At 37.5% G+C, this 16,285-nt stretch overlaps 1 protein-coding gene across 5 annotated transcripts in view; it reads right to left on the bottom strand.

The window, feature by feature from the left end:
- The window catches only part of LOC126174987 (leucine-rich repeat flightless-interacting protein 2), a 259,584-nt gene that overhangs the window by 80,891 nt on the left and 162,408 nt on the right, over nucleotides 1–16,285 (bottom strand). For 3 of the 5 annotated variants that reach the window (XM_049921466.1, XM_049921467.1, XM_049921468.1), the window contains one exon: nucleotides 12,363–12,489. In XM_049921466.1, the coding sequence (XP_049777423.1) occupies nucleotides 12,363–12,489 (127 nt within the window). Of the gene's footprint in view, nucleotides 1–12,362; nucleotides 12,490–14,653; nucleotides 15,559–16,285 lie in introns of all 5 variants that reach the window. The other 2 variants (XM_049921465.1, XM_049921464.1) reach the window with 1 other exon arrangement.

Genomic DNA, 16,285 nt, shown 5'->3' with positions numbered 1-16,285 from the left:
TATGGTCAATTGCCAATTTTTGCACCATACAGATATCTTTTCTACATCGTTTTTTCATTTGCTTTGATCTTCTGATGACTTCACCAGTCGATAAATGACAGCATCACCTGCAAAACAACCTAGGACGGCTTCTCAGGTTGTCTCCTAAATCATTTTTGTAAATGAGGAACTACAAAGCACCTATAACATTACCTTGAGGAATGCCAGAAATCACTCTGTTTTACTCGATAACTTTCCGTCAATTGCTGTGAACTCTCTGACAAGAAATCAGGAATCTAGTCACATTAGCACAAAGCCATTTGTGCAGTACAATGTCAAAAGCCTTCTGTAAATCTGGAATCAATTTGAAATCATTTCTCAATCGCACTCAACACGTGGTGTAAGTAAACAGCTAGTTGTGTTTCACAAGAATGTTGTTTTCTAAATCCATGTTGACTATATGTCAATGACTTATGTTGAGATAATGTATAATGTTCAAACACAATACATATCCCAAAATTCTGCTGCATATTGACATTCATGGCATGGGCCTGTAATTTAGTGGATTACGGTACTCCTACTACCTTTCTTGAATATTGGTGTGACCTGTGCAACTTTCCAGTCTTTGGGTAGAGATCTTTTGTCGAACAAACAGCTGCATATGAGTGTTAAGTATGGAGCTATTGTATCAGTATACTCAAAGGAATCTAACTGGTATACAGTCTGGACCGGAAGACTTGCTTTCGTTAAGAGATTAAAGTTGCTTCACTACTCCAAGGATATCTGTTTCTACGTTCCTTATGTTGGCAGCTGTTCTTGATTCAAATTCTGGAATATTTACTTTATCTTTTTTTTGTTAAGGCATTTCAGAAGGCTGTGTTTAGTAACTCTGCTTTGGCAGCACTGTCGTCAATAGTATTTCCATTGTTATTGCACAGAAAAGGCATCGATTGTGTCTTGCCACCAGCACATTTCACAAACGATCAGAAGCTCTTTGAATTTTCTGCCAGGTTTTGACACAAAATTATGTTGTGGAAACTATGATAAGCAATTCGCATTTACGTCCACGCTAAATTTAGAACTTCTGTGAAGTCTTGGAGATTTTACGTCCGTTCAAATTTGGCATTTTTTTTCCCCCTCCATTCTCTCTGCAACAGTGTTCTGACCCGTATTGTGTACCAAGGAGGATCAGCTCCATCGTTTGTTAATTTATTTGGTGTAAGTCTCTCAATTGCTGCCGATAATATTTCTTTGAATTCAAGGCACATCTGATATACACTAACATTGTCAATTAGGAAGGAGTGGAGACTGCCTCTCAGGTAGGTGTCAAGTGAATTTTTATCTGCTTTTTTTGAATAAGCAGTATTTTTCCATTTATTTTTGGAGGTTTTTGAGGTTACTCTATTCAATTTCGCTATGACAACCCTGCATTCAATACTCCCCGTATCTGTTCTGATGCTTGTTATTAGCTCAGGATTATTTGTTGCTAAGAGGTCAAGTATTTACTATTCACATGGGCTCATGAACTGACTGCTCAAAATAATCTTCAGAGACTGCATTTAATACCATTACGGATGATCTTTTAAGTGTACCTCCGGATTTAAACATGTATTTTTGCCAACATACGGAGGGTAAGTTAGTCACCACCAACTATAATTGTACGAGTCAGGTATGTGTTTAAAATTAAATTCAACTTTTCTTTGAACCTTTCAGCAATTGTATCATCTGAATTGTGAGGTCAGTAAACGGATCCAATTATTGTTTTACTCCGGTTGCCAACAATGACCTCTGCTAATACTAACTCATGGGAACTATCTAATTCAATTTCACGACAAGATAAACTACTTCTAACAGCAACAAATACGCCACCACAAACTGTTTTTACTTATTCTTTTGAAACACTGTTAGATTCTTTGCAAACATTTTGGCTGAACTTATCTGCAGCTGTAGCTAGCTTTCAGTTTTTATAACAATTTGAGCATCAGTACTTTCTATTAGTGCTTGGAGCTTTGGTACTTTCCCAACATAGCTACGACAATTTACAACTGTTATACCAATTGTTCCTGTATCTATGTTCTTCCTACTTTCGGCCTGCACTCTTTGAGAAATGCAGTTCACTAGAAAAGGTGATCTTTGGTCAACTATGACATCACAGTCTGAACTAAAAGCCCCCAAAAAGTCAGAGCTGTCAGCTGTAGAGGACCAGTGGTGGCAACAGTACAAAGCAACAAATAGAAAGCCTCATCTGAGGCAATGGCTCTGAAAACTTATGATAACAGGGTGTATACGCGGACAAGGAAAAAAAATATCCCAGATGTCCCGGTTAAAAATATACTTTCTCCCGGGTGAAAACATACTTTTTCCATGTTAAGTGACAGTATATTTTCCCTCGGAACTGCAAAACTTATAAATCCTTTGAATGGTTATGGTTTTGTACATGGGCATAGAATTTCCCGGCACTTTAGAAAACAAAACTCAGGGGAAAAAAAAAACACATTTTGGAAATATCTTTGATGTGCAGCAACATGTACGCTGCGTATTTTTGTATTACAAAAGTATACATTGGAATTCCACCAAACACTGCATGTTACTTTCCGAATCACTGAAATCGAGATGGCGATGCGCTTTTGTAAGCGTCATAGCTCATGTCACGTGGTCTCACCAGCCAATGACAGCAGGTATTCAGAGCACTGAACCAGCCAAAAGCAACATCACTGTTAAGTAGCACGAACACACAAACAGGGAAAATTAATAGTTTAAATTAATATACATAGTGTTGTTACAAGAAAAGCAAAGCTTTCACATATAATATTGGTCTCTAAGGTTAATAAGCTGCAAGAGGAGCTAAGCTTTCACATATAACGTTGATCTTTTTTGAACGTGTTACACTTTAAGATATATCACACAAATGTGCCGGTAAAATTTTTAACAATGACATAAATGTCTGATCTTCAGGGTTCGAAATTCTTCTAATATGGCTCATCATCAAAGAGTTGATTTTCAAATGAGAATCAAACGCTCTTTGATTTAAGAAAGCCATGGTACATTCTCACACGTAGTTCAACTTACGTAAAACGATATTTACTTTGAAAGTAACGCTTTTCAAACCACCATTCGCAATATTTTCCCGCGACCTGTTAGAAATAGATTCGTTTCAGAAGTTGCCAGAGAGCGCAGATAACAGGTGACATGGCACTTGTGCAGCTAGCATGACGTAGGGATCCCGTACGTACGTATGTTTAAGACATTGAAAGATCATACATTATATGTCATAAAAGAAACAATACATCAAAGCATACCCGATGAGCATCGGAATTTCGTGAACCATACTAAAATGTGCACATTTAAAGTGCTTACTTAAAGTGCACATTCGTATGTCCAGATTCCCAATGAAGTAGACCTCGACCTGATACTAAGCTTTTCAGTGTGGCTTTCGGGATGTAAACTTTCTTGGAGCACCAGTACTGTATTATATCATGTTTGGTTCTTTATTATGGCACAATGCCATACGTGCTAGAAGATGAAAACGTGTACTTGAAATGCAGCGAACAGCTGAAGTCAGCCAGTGCTGTGGAATTAAACATTTCGTTTCAAATACATTGACTGCCTCTGCTGAAAAGGTTAATAAAAGTCAAATTTCTTTCGCAAACAGACTAAAATAACTTCATTGTTCTGCAGGGCAATTAATGCTTGACTGTCAAAAAGGTGGAAATAAAATAAAATCTAAAACTAATAACATATTTCAGCCTTCCGTAACTATGTGAATGTATTTTAATTCACTTGATAGCTCCCGGCCACAGATATCCATTTTGTTTTCATTTGACGTGAGAGTAAACGAAGGGGAAACAGCAAAATCACTAAATGTAAACACGGATCACATGGAGACTACCCACTATAACTCAAGACCGCTTTGTGCATCAGCCCCGGATCTACAATATTTGCTAACAAGGTCAATACTAAAAAAAAAAAAAAAATCAAACTTTCAAAAATATGTTCTTCTTGTAGCGCACATCTTTCTGGAAAGTCTGAAACATAAAACATATGTGTTCGAGGAAATTTAACACATGTTATTTGGTCTTAAGTGTGCCAAAGTGCAGTGCCACGCCTCTTCATACAGCATTCTTCTATCGCACGTCACTGTATTTCGCTCTGTGGAACTGAAATGTGTACATTTTGTAATGGATGCCATCAAACTATATTCAGGACAGTGGAAACTGAAATGTCCTGTGGGTCCTCTCTCCTGCTCCCAGTCGGCCAGTTTGACAGTCTGCACCCCCCCCCCCCCTTTTAAAAAAAAAATCGCGCAGTTAATAGCAGATGGGATTATTTATAATCGGGAGAACGAGAAGGTTTCAGAAAATTTTCACTCTATATTGCCTATTAGCTAATAACTTGCTGTTTTGTGTGACATAAAATTAAATATAGGATACATAAAACCAATAAAGACAAGAGACAAGCAAGAAAATACACATTTCTTCAATCCTTAGCTCCTAAAATTTTTTTCTCTCTAATCTCGCTACAGCTTTACATGGCGTGCTTTCCTTTCTGTGAAAGAATCTATTACCTCATCAAAGTTCGTCAACCATTTTTCTACATGAAAAATCAATATGTCATTATCTACAACTGAAAAAGCTGTTAATACAAATAATACCCAAGACTAGCAAAAAGCTTTATATTAGGAAATAGTTTCACATTTCATTCATATGCACCAGTTTCTCACGTATGAGATCGAAATGTAGTATTACGATATTTTTATATAAATTTGGAATCGTCTAATTCTTCCATAATTTGTGTGACGTCCCCATTTCTTCTCCTTCCTCGTTCTAACAAACAATCTTGTATCACCAATTCTGTAGCTATTCCTGCCACTGTCAAAATTTGTTTGCCGGTTAACTTAAGTGAATCACAGGCTTAGTTATCTTGCTATTATTCTCCGGTTACGCGTTGCTACATGTTCGTACAACATGTTTTCCGCATTACTTGCGCAATAGAACTTAAGCGGCTGCTAGCCAGGGACTGTACAACTGGTCTTTTCTGGTGTAGCGACCTAGCCAAAACTTTTCTGTCAAAACTTGATTTTCTTGGATACACTGAGAAGATAATATGTAATCTTTGTTATCTGTTCTTCCTGTTATTCATTTATTTCCATTCTGGTAGTCTGAAGCTATGGATTTCACTTGTAATTGTAACAACACTGATCATTCGCAAACCCAATCGACCACATGATCAGACAGCGTTTGGCATTCATCCGTTCGGCTCTACTCCGCTCAGCTCGTATAGCCCCGTCCCCTTTTGTCTGGGGAAAGTTTATTTCTAGATGCGATGAGGATTCTCCTGACAGAGACATCATGTACACTACACACGCATTCAAAAATCAACTTAAAATGTGTTAAAAAACCAACAGGGATGCATTTCAGAACCATATGAGTAATCGATAGACCAACGTGCACTGGATGCTAGGGTCTTTGTGAAACAAGTTCTCCCCCCCCCCTCAAGAATATGAATTTAGCGCCCCCTTTTCCCGATAGCATATAGCTGCTTGCTGCGACTGCTTGCACAGCCAACAGCCACATTCCTGTAGCCAGAAGCGGGAGAATCTACTACTCAAACGAGACTCAACTGCGCGTGCATGAACCCGCTTGTAGCTGCTGAAACAAATCTAATGTAAACAGTTGTGACTTCACACTCATCGGGCACACTTTGTTGTTGGCAGACGCTTGCATGAGCACTGTGTTTCATTGTTGCATATGGCGCATTTCCTTTGCAATTTAAGGTATTTTATTTTTGTTTTTTTCTCTTGTTTACGTTTTATTGTTGAAGTATTATTCTGCAGTAGTGGGATACAGTAATATCCTTTGTTAGAGTATTGGTTCTTACCAGTCAAAATTACAAAAATTTAACAGCAAACTGAAACAAAATCTGTGCATTTCACAATGTCGGGAGCCATAGTAGTATCCTCTGATATGGATTTTGGAAGTAGTCCCCCCCCCCCCCCCCACACACACACACACGTTTTTTTTACAGGTTGATGAAGTATTTGGAGACAATCAGATCCCTCCATGATTCCAGGAAGGGCCACTCAAGATGACCAGCCTCAGCTGTAAATCTGGAGAATGTGGAAGGAGAAAGAACCCTACTGAGGAGACCACTACATCAACAATGCAAGCAGCATAGCAACTCAAGTAGTCATTATGATCTCTGCAGGGAATAATGAAAGAGAAACTTAACCTTTTCCCTAACAAAATTACAACTGTGCCAACCTCTGAAGGACAGCGATGTGAAATAGTGATATTCTTTTGAAAATGATATGACTGAGGCCTCTAAAAATGGAACAGTCAGTAAGGAGGTGAAGATTACTACATCTAACTACGCAGATTGAGGTGTTTATGCCACATCTCTGGCTACATGTTACGTTATTTTGTTGTTATTCTTTAACATGCAGTATATAAAGATTCACATCGCTGTAAGCTAGCACCCATTGTGTGAGACAACAGATGGTCTTGGAGCATAAGAATGGTGCGGTGAGTAGAAGCCATATCATGCTGGAACATCTAGAGACAGCAGCGTTTCACCTACGATGCTTGGAGCCAAGAAGCATATCTTTCATTACTTATATTTACTGTCTGAATGTTAAAATACATCTCCAACTAAGCTTCTGATGTTACCTGCATGATAATTTTTTAACAACTATTTTAACACCTCTAATTCATACTCAGAAACTAACTGCCAATTTCAGTTAACATTGATATTCACTGGTGGACAAGACAAACTAATCACAAATGTGCCCAGAGTAGGTAAGTGTCAAACTTTTAAGATAGCTCGGTAAGAGCCTACAATCAAGAGAGACAACATGGGAATCCACTTGTGAAGTGTGATCTCGTGTAAATGGGTGCAATTTGTAGGAAATTTTCCTGGATGACGTACATGTGCAACCTTATGTTAACCTTAAATCATGTGTATGAGCCTACAATCAGTCCTCTGAAGAGGCAATATGTGAATCCACATACAGATGGAACAATTTGTTGAAAGTTGCCTCGGAAAACGTAAAAGTGTTATCTCATGCTGATCCTAAGATCATGCGTAGTAATCTATGACTTCTTATGGTACTTGGGAAATGATGGTTAGTATCCAGAAATATTGCTGTGAACATTAATAGTAGACTGGTTTTCGGAATCATTTTCTTGATTTTTTGATTCTATGAATAAAGAAAAAATCAAGTGGTATCCCATTATTTTGCAATTCTCATTTTAGTTGCATTGACATTTTCCCATTCTGTTATGCTCTGTTTACTGTATGCATGTTAGGAGTCTGCAGCTGATGAGTCCAAATCATCCTTACAAGGTAAAAATTAAGCGAGTAGCCTCCAGTTGTACTGGTAGAAGTAGATGAAGATGTTACATTCAAAAATCCACTTTGGCATTTCTTTTTGGTAGAAAGTGTCACATTTAGGAACCCACTATCTAATGTACGAGGGTTACAATTTGCATCGTTTGGGAAAACAGCTCTAATAGACATTTGCCTCCCCTTGTGCGAAGAAATAGTCTGAACACGTGCATGGATGTTCATGAATATTACACTTGGCACATCCTCACAAATATTGCACTTAGCATTTATTGCGGAAAATGTTGCCAAACAATGATTAATTTTAACATGATGTATTACAATTGAAATCCTGGGGAAACAGCCAGTAATTGGTGTATAATCAATGTGGCAGGAAATTTGCTGGGCCAATAAACATTACCTAGTGGAAATTACGGCTGAACTTTGATAGTTATTAGTTGAAGTCGGAGGAATCCTGAACAGTGCATATTTGGTAATAACGGTGAATCTGAATTTTGCTGTGGATTATGATATAAACAATTGTTTATAAGGATTCCCCTGTGACTATTGATCAGATGTGATGTCATTTGTTATGAACAGTGAACATTAGAAGAGAATATCACTTCTGAACTGTGGTTACATACCAATTTTTATGAAGAATGATCGTAAGGAATCGTTTTAAACGATGGAGATAATTTTTTTTGCAAATAGGGGACACTTAATGAATAATATTTTCAAACAACTGAAATGACTGTATTAAATATTCAATGAAACAATGTGTTAGGACTATGAGCAATATATGTGCTCAAATAACATCCATTGAACACCAAGTTATTTTACAAACTGCATGTGGCACAGGGCGAGCTGCATGTGAAACTTTAAATGGCAGAGGTCAACAGAGGTGCTCTAGCAGCTGACAGTGCCCAGCCAGTCATATAATTTGGAGTGTGTGACTACAACTCCATGACAGTGCAAGGGCAGTGCCTGAGTTTGCAGTTAAAGTAAGTGCTGCTTACATTATTCTTAAAGAAAGGAACATTTGTCACAGTTTCAGAAGTCATCTTGCAATTTCAGCACTTGTAATTCTGTGTTTTGTCAATTATTGCCACATAAGGCAAGGTGAATTCTATTAATGACAATATCAGTGACGAGATCATCACTTGAGCAGGTGCTGCTAGTAATGTAGACAATATTAATGAGCGACTCTGACAAAGTATCCTTCAATAAAACTACTGCGGTAAATGGGGAATATGATGTTAATGACAGCATAAATCATTTTGATACTGTCTTATACAATCACAATACTAAAGTAAATGGGGAGCAAGAAGCAAACAATTATGCAAGCCATGCTGAATTGCCAGAATTGTCAAGTAGTTGTGATGATTGGTGTTGTCCCACTATTTTTGAGGAGTCAAGGTATGGTGGAGACAGTGGCAGTGGGAAAGAAAGACAAAAGGAGACAGTGTACATGAGAGAGGAGACACTTGCAGAGGGATGTACTGTGAATCAATGGGAGAAAAAGGAGACACCAGGAGAGAGAGATATATACAGACAGTGGCAGTGAGAGGGAGATGCTGAGTATGAAGACTGGACTACAAAGAGAGACATGAGACTGGGTAAAAGGATTCAGAATGTTTACTGTTAAAAGAGCACGAACATTCTTGCACGCCAAAATTTTTGGTGGAGAAGGCAGAATGAGGATTGAGGCAGCTGGTTCACCACTTTTCTGTCACGAGTCTTTTAAAGAGGAACATATTCACTTGTTTGTGCTCAATGGTCAAGATTTATAGTCATATGTTGACTAAAAAAGACTTATGTACACTTTTATATGAAGAAAAAAACATTTGTATATTATTTCTTATGGCTCTCTGACTACTTAGCATAAATTTACCATTTTAAAAATTGTACACAATTGTACAAATCTAAAATTATGAATTAATGTGGTTAATATGCAATATTTCAGTTTTCCCACATAGCTCAATTTATCCTTTTAATTTAGCTCTTTATAATTCCGTATTTGTTTCCATCAAAATTAAGGATATACTAAAAATTAGTTTTGTTGTAATATTCTTGACTGATTTCCACAGTGAAAATGCAGTGCCCAGCTGCAATTAAAAATATTTACTTATAGATCTGGGAACAGATGGGAGGTGTCCTGTCAACCCAGCAGAAAAATCATAGCCCCTCTATCAGAGCCTGTCAGTGGTTATGGTAGAGCAGTGACATCATGCAAGCTCTATAATTCATCAGGCCCTTCTGACTGAACAAATTTTCAGTCATTTCTGACTCATTAAGTATTATATAGCTTTTCAACACCCCCAAAGGGGCAGTAAGAACCATCTTATGCAGATGAGGCAGGTTGGTACAGCACAGCACTGTGGAGATTTGGTGAACTTTGTCTGGATACCAATTCACCAAAGCACTCAGCATGATTAGTACGTGGAACTCCTCACAAAAGATCAATGGCATTTCAAAAAATACAAGAATATATATGAGCTTCAAGCACAGAGGGCATTTAACATGCAGAGAACAGAGTGGCAGGAAACATGAAGGCATGGGGTTCACCAATATTATACCCTGTATCATCCTACTCTCACTAAAATCATCATCTATAAATTGGACATGTAGTAGAAATTTTTAATAATAATAACAACAACAACAACAACAACAACAACAACAACAATAATAATACCAGTTCCCAATCGTGGAGATGCCCTAGAAGAGTAAACCACAAAGACAATTGTTTCAGACAAACAATTTGATCTTATATTAAGAGTTTAATTCCTACCTTTCTATTGTAAAATGGAATGTCCACTAAAAGAAAAATATCTCTAAAGAGGAATCCATCACTGTATTATGCATGCAACAGACCCACAATGGAAACATTTTAGATCTCGAAGCTACAAATAGGCCTGACCTTGTGGACAGTGTCAGTAGAGATACAGGGATTAGTTATCACAATATCCTAGCCACAATGATTACTGCAGTCAATAAATCCACGACGGACACTATGAAAATTGTTCTGCTCAAGAGAGCAGATAATTAGCTGTTAGCATTCACACAGGCAATGAATAGATGTCATTTAGTTATAATATGATGGATGTGGATAAATTATGGGCAAAGTTTAAAATGATTATAAAGCATGGTCTCAAGAAGAATATGCAGAATACGTGGATTAAGGACCCATCATAATTTGGTAATAAAATTCTGAAAATGATGAAAATATAAATATTGTTGCAGTCTTAGTTCAAAGAAGAACACACAAATGGTAACAGGCTAAAGTTAGATCAAACTCATTCGTCTATAAAAAGATCAATGTGTGATGCATACATCAACTACCAATTTCATATCTCAGCGAAACAGCTGGATGAGAATCATAGAGAATTCGAGTCCTATGTAAAATTGCTAAGTGGTTCGAAAGCTTCTACTGACACTCGTCAACCTGTCTGGTGTGGCAACTGAAGACAGCAGAACGAAAACTAAAGTTTTAAATTCCACACTTTAAAAAAAAAAAAATAAATAAATAAATAATAAAAAAAAAACACACACACATTCACACAGAGAATCATACAGACATATCTTTTTTTGACAGTTAAACAAACTTCCACACGGAGGAAATACAAATTTGCAAAGCTTTTAAATTTGAGGTCTATAAGCCACTAAAATGTTCAGAGGCCTTTTCGTGGTATACCTGTACACTTTCCCTCCTCGCTGCTTCATACACTGATGGAGTTTATAAACAATGCCTGCAAGTACAGCTCCATTTAAGTGCAAGTGTTTCGAACATCAAATACCAAATGAAAGGCTGCTCACCTGCAGATGAATGATGAGTGACAGATAGCCCCAGGCACACTTGAAAGCTTAGAAAGTCAAACTAGTTTTTGGGGCGGTGTTCTTTTTCCTAGTATTACAACAGACTCTCAACATGCACTCCCACAACTGGGAGAATACTGTCTCCTTACGAGTGGTTGTTGAAGAGGAGGGCAGTGGGGAAAGAGAAAATTGGAGCAGCTGGCAAGGGGGAAGATGTGTGTGACAAGAAGGGGGGAAATTTGTTGGCTCCCAGTTCCTCCATCCTGTCAACCCTGACACTACTCATAAACAGTTAACACTGTTGCAGCCCGTATGTATGTATGTATGTGTGTGTGTGTGTGTGTGTGTGTGTGTGTGTGTGTGTGTAACTGTAAATGTGACAGGATCATAAAGCTGAAGTATGGTGAACTTAGTTCAACATACTATTCTCAAAGCTGTGTTATAAGTTAGTATTGTCAAACAATTAATGAAGGCTATACAGCAGTCACATGGTTGACTGTGATGAATCTCAGGTGACAATTGACTGTTCATCTAGCTGCAACAATGGGACAATGAAGACTTTTGGTATAACTTCTGCAATCACAGTTCATTTCTGACTAATTATAGTGATTCCAGATGTGTGTTATTTATATCTGAGTTCCAGTAGGCCAGAGGTTATTCCTAGCAACCACAAAAAAGATTACACCGCTAACATTATCAAGTTGGTATCTCACTGCCACATTCTTATCCTTTGAATTCTACACTGGAAATTCTACATCTATAGAAATTTAGAATTTTCACATTCTGTATTGTTTTGAAATATCCCTACCTACCACAAAGTTTATAACAGATAAATCAAACATATATTTCAATCTCACGGCTATCAGTGCAACATTACTTTAGAAACACAGCCAGCATAAACATTTCGTAGTATATAACAATTTAGCAAAATTAAAATTATTTTGAAGAAACGTCTTCAAAAATCACAAAACTGGTATGTATTTACTGAATGTCCTTACAGCATTATGGATGTAATCCAAAGAAATAGTGTGTCTAAAAGTGTGTGTCCATTTCCACAAGTAACTGTTTAGTTGTTCAGTTTCAACACTGACTTAGTGACGACATAAGCAATAAAAACATGTAAATTAATTTATGACAGCTGAATTAACAATTTCTGACTTATACTAATCAAGGAGAACAATCAGTATGGATTCTTTAGGTATTTCAAAAGCAGGAAAGCACAGCACACTTTATCAGAGTTACCCACTTACCCGTGTACATGTCGTAGACTTTGTCAGCATTTTCTTCAAGTTCCTTCTGCTGTCGTTCAAGCTCCCGCATGCGGATCTCACGGGCCTCTGCTCTTGCTTGCCTCCGTGCTGCAAGGCGTGCCTCTGCCTGGAACAAACAAAAGGACATGATCAATAGTGAGCATGCATTTAAGTTCTCCTGTCAGTGTTAGTTCAGTCCATATTCTGTTCAACCTGCAATGAAACACAGAATCCAAATCAAACTCAATTATTTTTACAATGTGACTTTACTGAAACACTTTGCCAAAAAATGTACTTTTTGATATTTTTGGATGTTGCTTTTATATTAATTACTTGCTGAATTCCAGTGTCTCCTTGGCAAAAATTTTCGGCAATACTTCTCACCATCATTCTGGAGACAAGACACTATACACTTATGTACCTTAAATTGTGTTAATACTACAATTAATTAACATTTGATTTCAGAAACAAACTATTATAGTCTGTCTTTGGTGACTGTATAAAATATCCAGTTATCAAGCAAGGCATTAAAAAGTACTTCTTCATTCATGAAAAACTATTAATCACCAACAGATGTGATATATGTAAAATATACTCAAGTCAGTTAATAATTAAACATTACAAAAATGAATATCAGTCTGACAACTTATAATAGAACAAATCTGAATGTGATGATTATACAATCACAACTGATGAGCAGTCTCTTGTGTACTTTTATACTTCATTATACAGCAGTTCTGCTACTAAACTTCCTATGAGTATAGAGTGAGTGATTACACCACAATCCTCTAATATCATTATACACTGAAAAATTTTAGAAATTCTTATATGATGCACAACACAGCTTTCATTACAATGTAACAGAGCATATGCCGAAAATAATGACCTGGATAAAAAATTACTTGACAACAGTTACTAAGCAGAAACAGAAGTAGTTTTATGAACTTGCATCCACATGAAGGCAAAAGTTATAGTGAAATTGCTTTAATTCTAGCAGCAGTACGTGATCAGTAACAACAGTTTTGTTTGGGGTGCCAAAGCCACAGAGACAAACAAACAAAGTGCAAGGAAATAAAAAAAATGCTTTAAATTCTTCATCACTTAATTCCAAAGCCCAAATCATGACACTAAAATAAAAGAGCACATGGAATTTTCTATGTTCAATGCTTACTTTAAATCCTGCTGAAAGATAGTGTGTAGCAGTTAGTAAATTTTAGCTTACTCAAGGTCCCAAGCTAGCTAGAGCCCAGCCAAGAGAACAGATAGACAGAGAGGAGGGGAGTGGGGATGTGGAGGAGCCGGAGGGGCAGAGAAAATAAGAGAGGCAGCCCTGCTGCATACATTCTGACCAACTTGGCAGCAAAACCAGACTGAACTCTAAAGTTAGGTGATAGGCCCCCTCCACGCTATTTGTAGTGAATGTTGTCCTCTGCTCTCAGTGCATTCTACACATTATATAGTATAGTGAGGAACTGCAGTGCACAAGCAACTACAAAGAATAATGTTTTCACACATACAGGACAGCTGCACTACTACATGAAGGTTTGGCAATGAATCACAGTGCTTATCATAATCACTGCATGTAAATTATGTCTGTAATTAACATTAGTAAAAACTTTACCTCTGCACAATATTTACCTGCCATTATTTACAATTCTTGAACTAGAAGAATTGTCAAGGTCATAACTTGGGTGGCTACTGCTCACTGCCTATGAAGTATTTTATGGTAATCTAAGATATATCCTTTATTGATTTGTGTGAGCATATGTGATATATTAATAGCTTATTTCTTCCCCCCCCCCCCCCCAATAAAGCATCCACATTAAATGTAATATCAGTGATAAAAGAGTCCTGAGAACTTCAAAAGCTCACAGAGCAATTAACTCATTTGCACATGACATCATTAGTTGCATTACAGTATTAAATGCCTTTTTCTAGCGGGCTGCATGGATGCAATTACTGTAATTAACATCCTGTCTTGTTTGAAAGCTAATTAAAATCCTGCCTTGTTTGAAAGCCATGGGGATAGTCACCAAAATGGAAAGGATACATAAATGTTCAGGGCAAAGGAACGTCAGTAACTTTAAAATCATTATTCAGGTCTTTACCTCGTAAGTACCATACAACACACACATTTCATGGACTGTAATGTAGCAACATATAAACAATTAAAATAGGAATATGCCCATGTTATAAGAGAATCTGAACAACCAATTTGGATAACATTATGATATGTCTTTACCTAATGAAGTACTGGTCAGTATATATATAAGAACAGTGTTTGTACCTACTTGATTGTTACTCTTGCCAAGGAAGTCCATGACCCCATCTTCCTCACCACTCTCCTCTGTTACAGTGCTTCCCTTTGTAGTACACTGGTTTTCCTCTGTCCTTATAGAATCCTTTTCCCCAACAACTGGTAACTGTGTTACTTGTGGTAAATCCTTAACAGGTGTGCAATCCATACTGAGTTGGTGTTTTTTCTCATCACCACTACCACAGCATTCACTAATAACCTCATCAATTACGTCTTTAACATTTTCTGACTGTTCTTCAGAGTTTCCTTTCAGACTATGTTCATTTGATGTTTCTACTCCCTCTTCCACTAACATACCTTGCTGATCTTGTATGCACCTATTCTCATCACATTCTTGAGTACTTTCACTCATTGTACTGCTCTCACTGCCATTTGAAGTACTATCTTCAGCACTGAATTCTGAGTCAGCAACATTTTTAGAGTTGTTGTTATGTTGGCTGTACTGTTGTATATCACATTTAGTGTTCACAGATTTAACTTCTGAAACTGTCACATTATCAATATTATCTATACTATGAAATGAATCAAATGCATCTTGAAACTGGTCGGCTTCACTGTCCACAGGCGATACAGGCTCATTCCATACATGAACCGGACTTTTATCTATGTCACCTGTATCACTATCATCATCTTTATCTTCATTTGGTGATAAATCTATCTGGCCGTTAGCTTTAATAGCACTATCAGCCGTAACAGAACCGTCAGTATTTTTCGCACTGTCCGCCGCACCCTCACATTTTTGCATGTCTTCCATTTTACATTCATAAGGACTATCACTAATTGAGGTTTCTCGACTGCCTGCGCCTTCACCTGACATTTTCTTGCTCAGCTGTTGGTGCTACCCAGGTATCACGTATCTTTTTCACATTTTGTGCAACGCTGAAAAATTCAGTTATTAATGAGAAAGCTACGACAAAATAAGTGGTGGAAATAAAAACAAATCTGGACAATCACGGTGGAATGGTGCTGGCGAGGTACGCTCCATTTCCTAAACCAACGTATTAATCCTATTACTCTCGATGGGAGATCCAGTACAAACGATATTCCCATTCTATTTACAAGCATATCTTACGAAAGAATCTCGCCTTATGGAACAACAGATATAATAGAACAGAAAGACTGCTGATGTGACATTTTTCTCGCGTCGCTGTTGGCGGATGGAGGTGTAAGCGCATACCGAGATATGGACCCAAACTGGTGTCGCGTAAATACGAAAATGGAGTTCTTGGACTGCAGACTCAACGACACGATCGTGAAAGAGGTGCGAAAGGCACTAACGCTGCATCGAGGACACTCCACTCCACACAATTCGCGTATACAGCATCAGCCGAGGTATCCGTCTACTTGCGTAGTTTTATAAATCGCCTACAATTGCTCCTACATGAAATCGTTCTGCAATGTGAAACCGAAACATGATTACGTTTCTCCTGCGCAAGGGAAGATGACACGCGAAAATATTTATCCTTAGCTTTCATTCAAGAGATTTTATGCAACACGTTTTCAGGACGTGGACATAAGTTCTTTAGAAAGCACCTTCACGTTGTAGGTTCATAATACACGTATCGCCCTTTAATTTAGTTCAGTCGAAGTTTTTTCGGTGTCTACG

This window comes from Schistocerca cancellata, chromosome 3 (assembly GCF_023864275.1).
Source record: "Schistocerca cancellata isolate TAMUIC-IGC-003103 chromosome 3, iqSchCanc2.1, whole genome shotgun sequence".
Classification (NCBI taxonomy): domain Eukaryota; kingdom Metazoa; phylum Arthropoda; class Insecta; order Orthoptera; family Acrididae; genus Schistocerca; species Schistocerca cancellata.
Note: the sequence above shows the minus strand (reverse complement) of the source record. Positions and strands in the feature narration are given on the sequence as shown.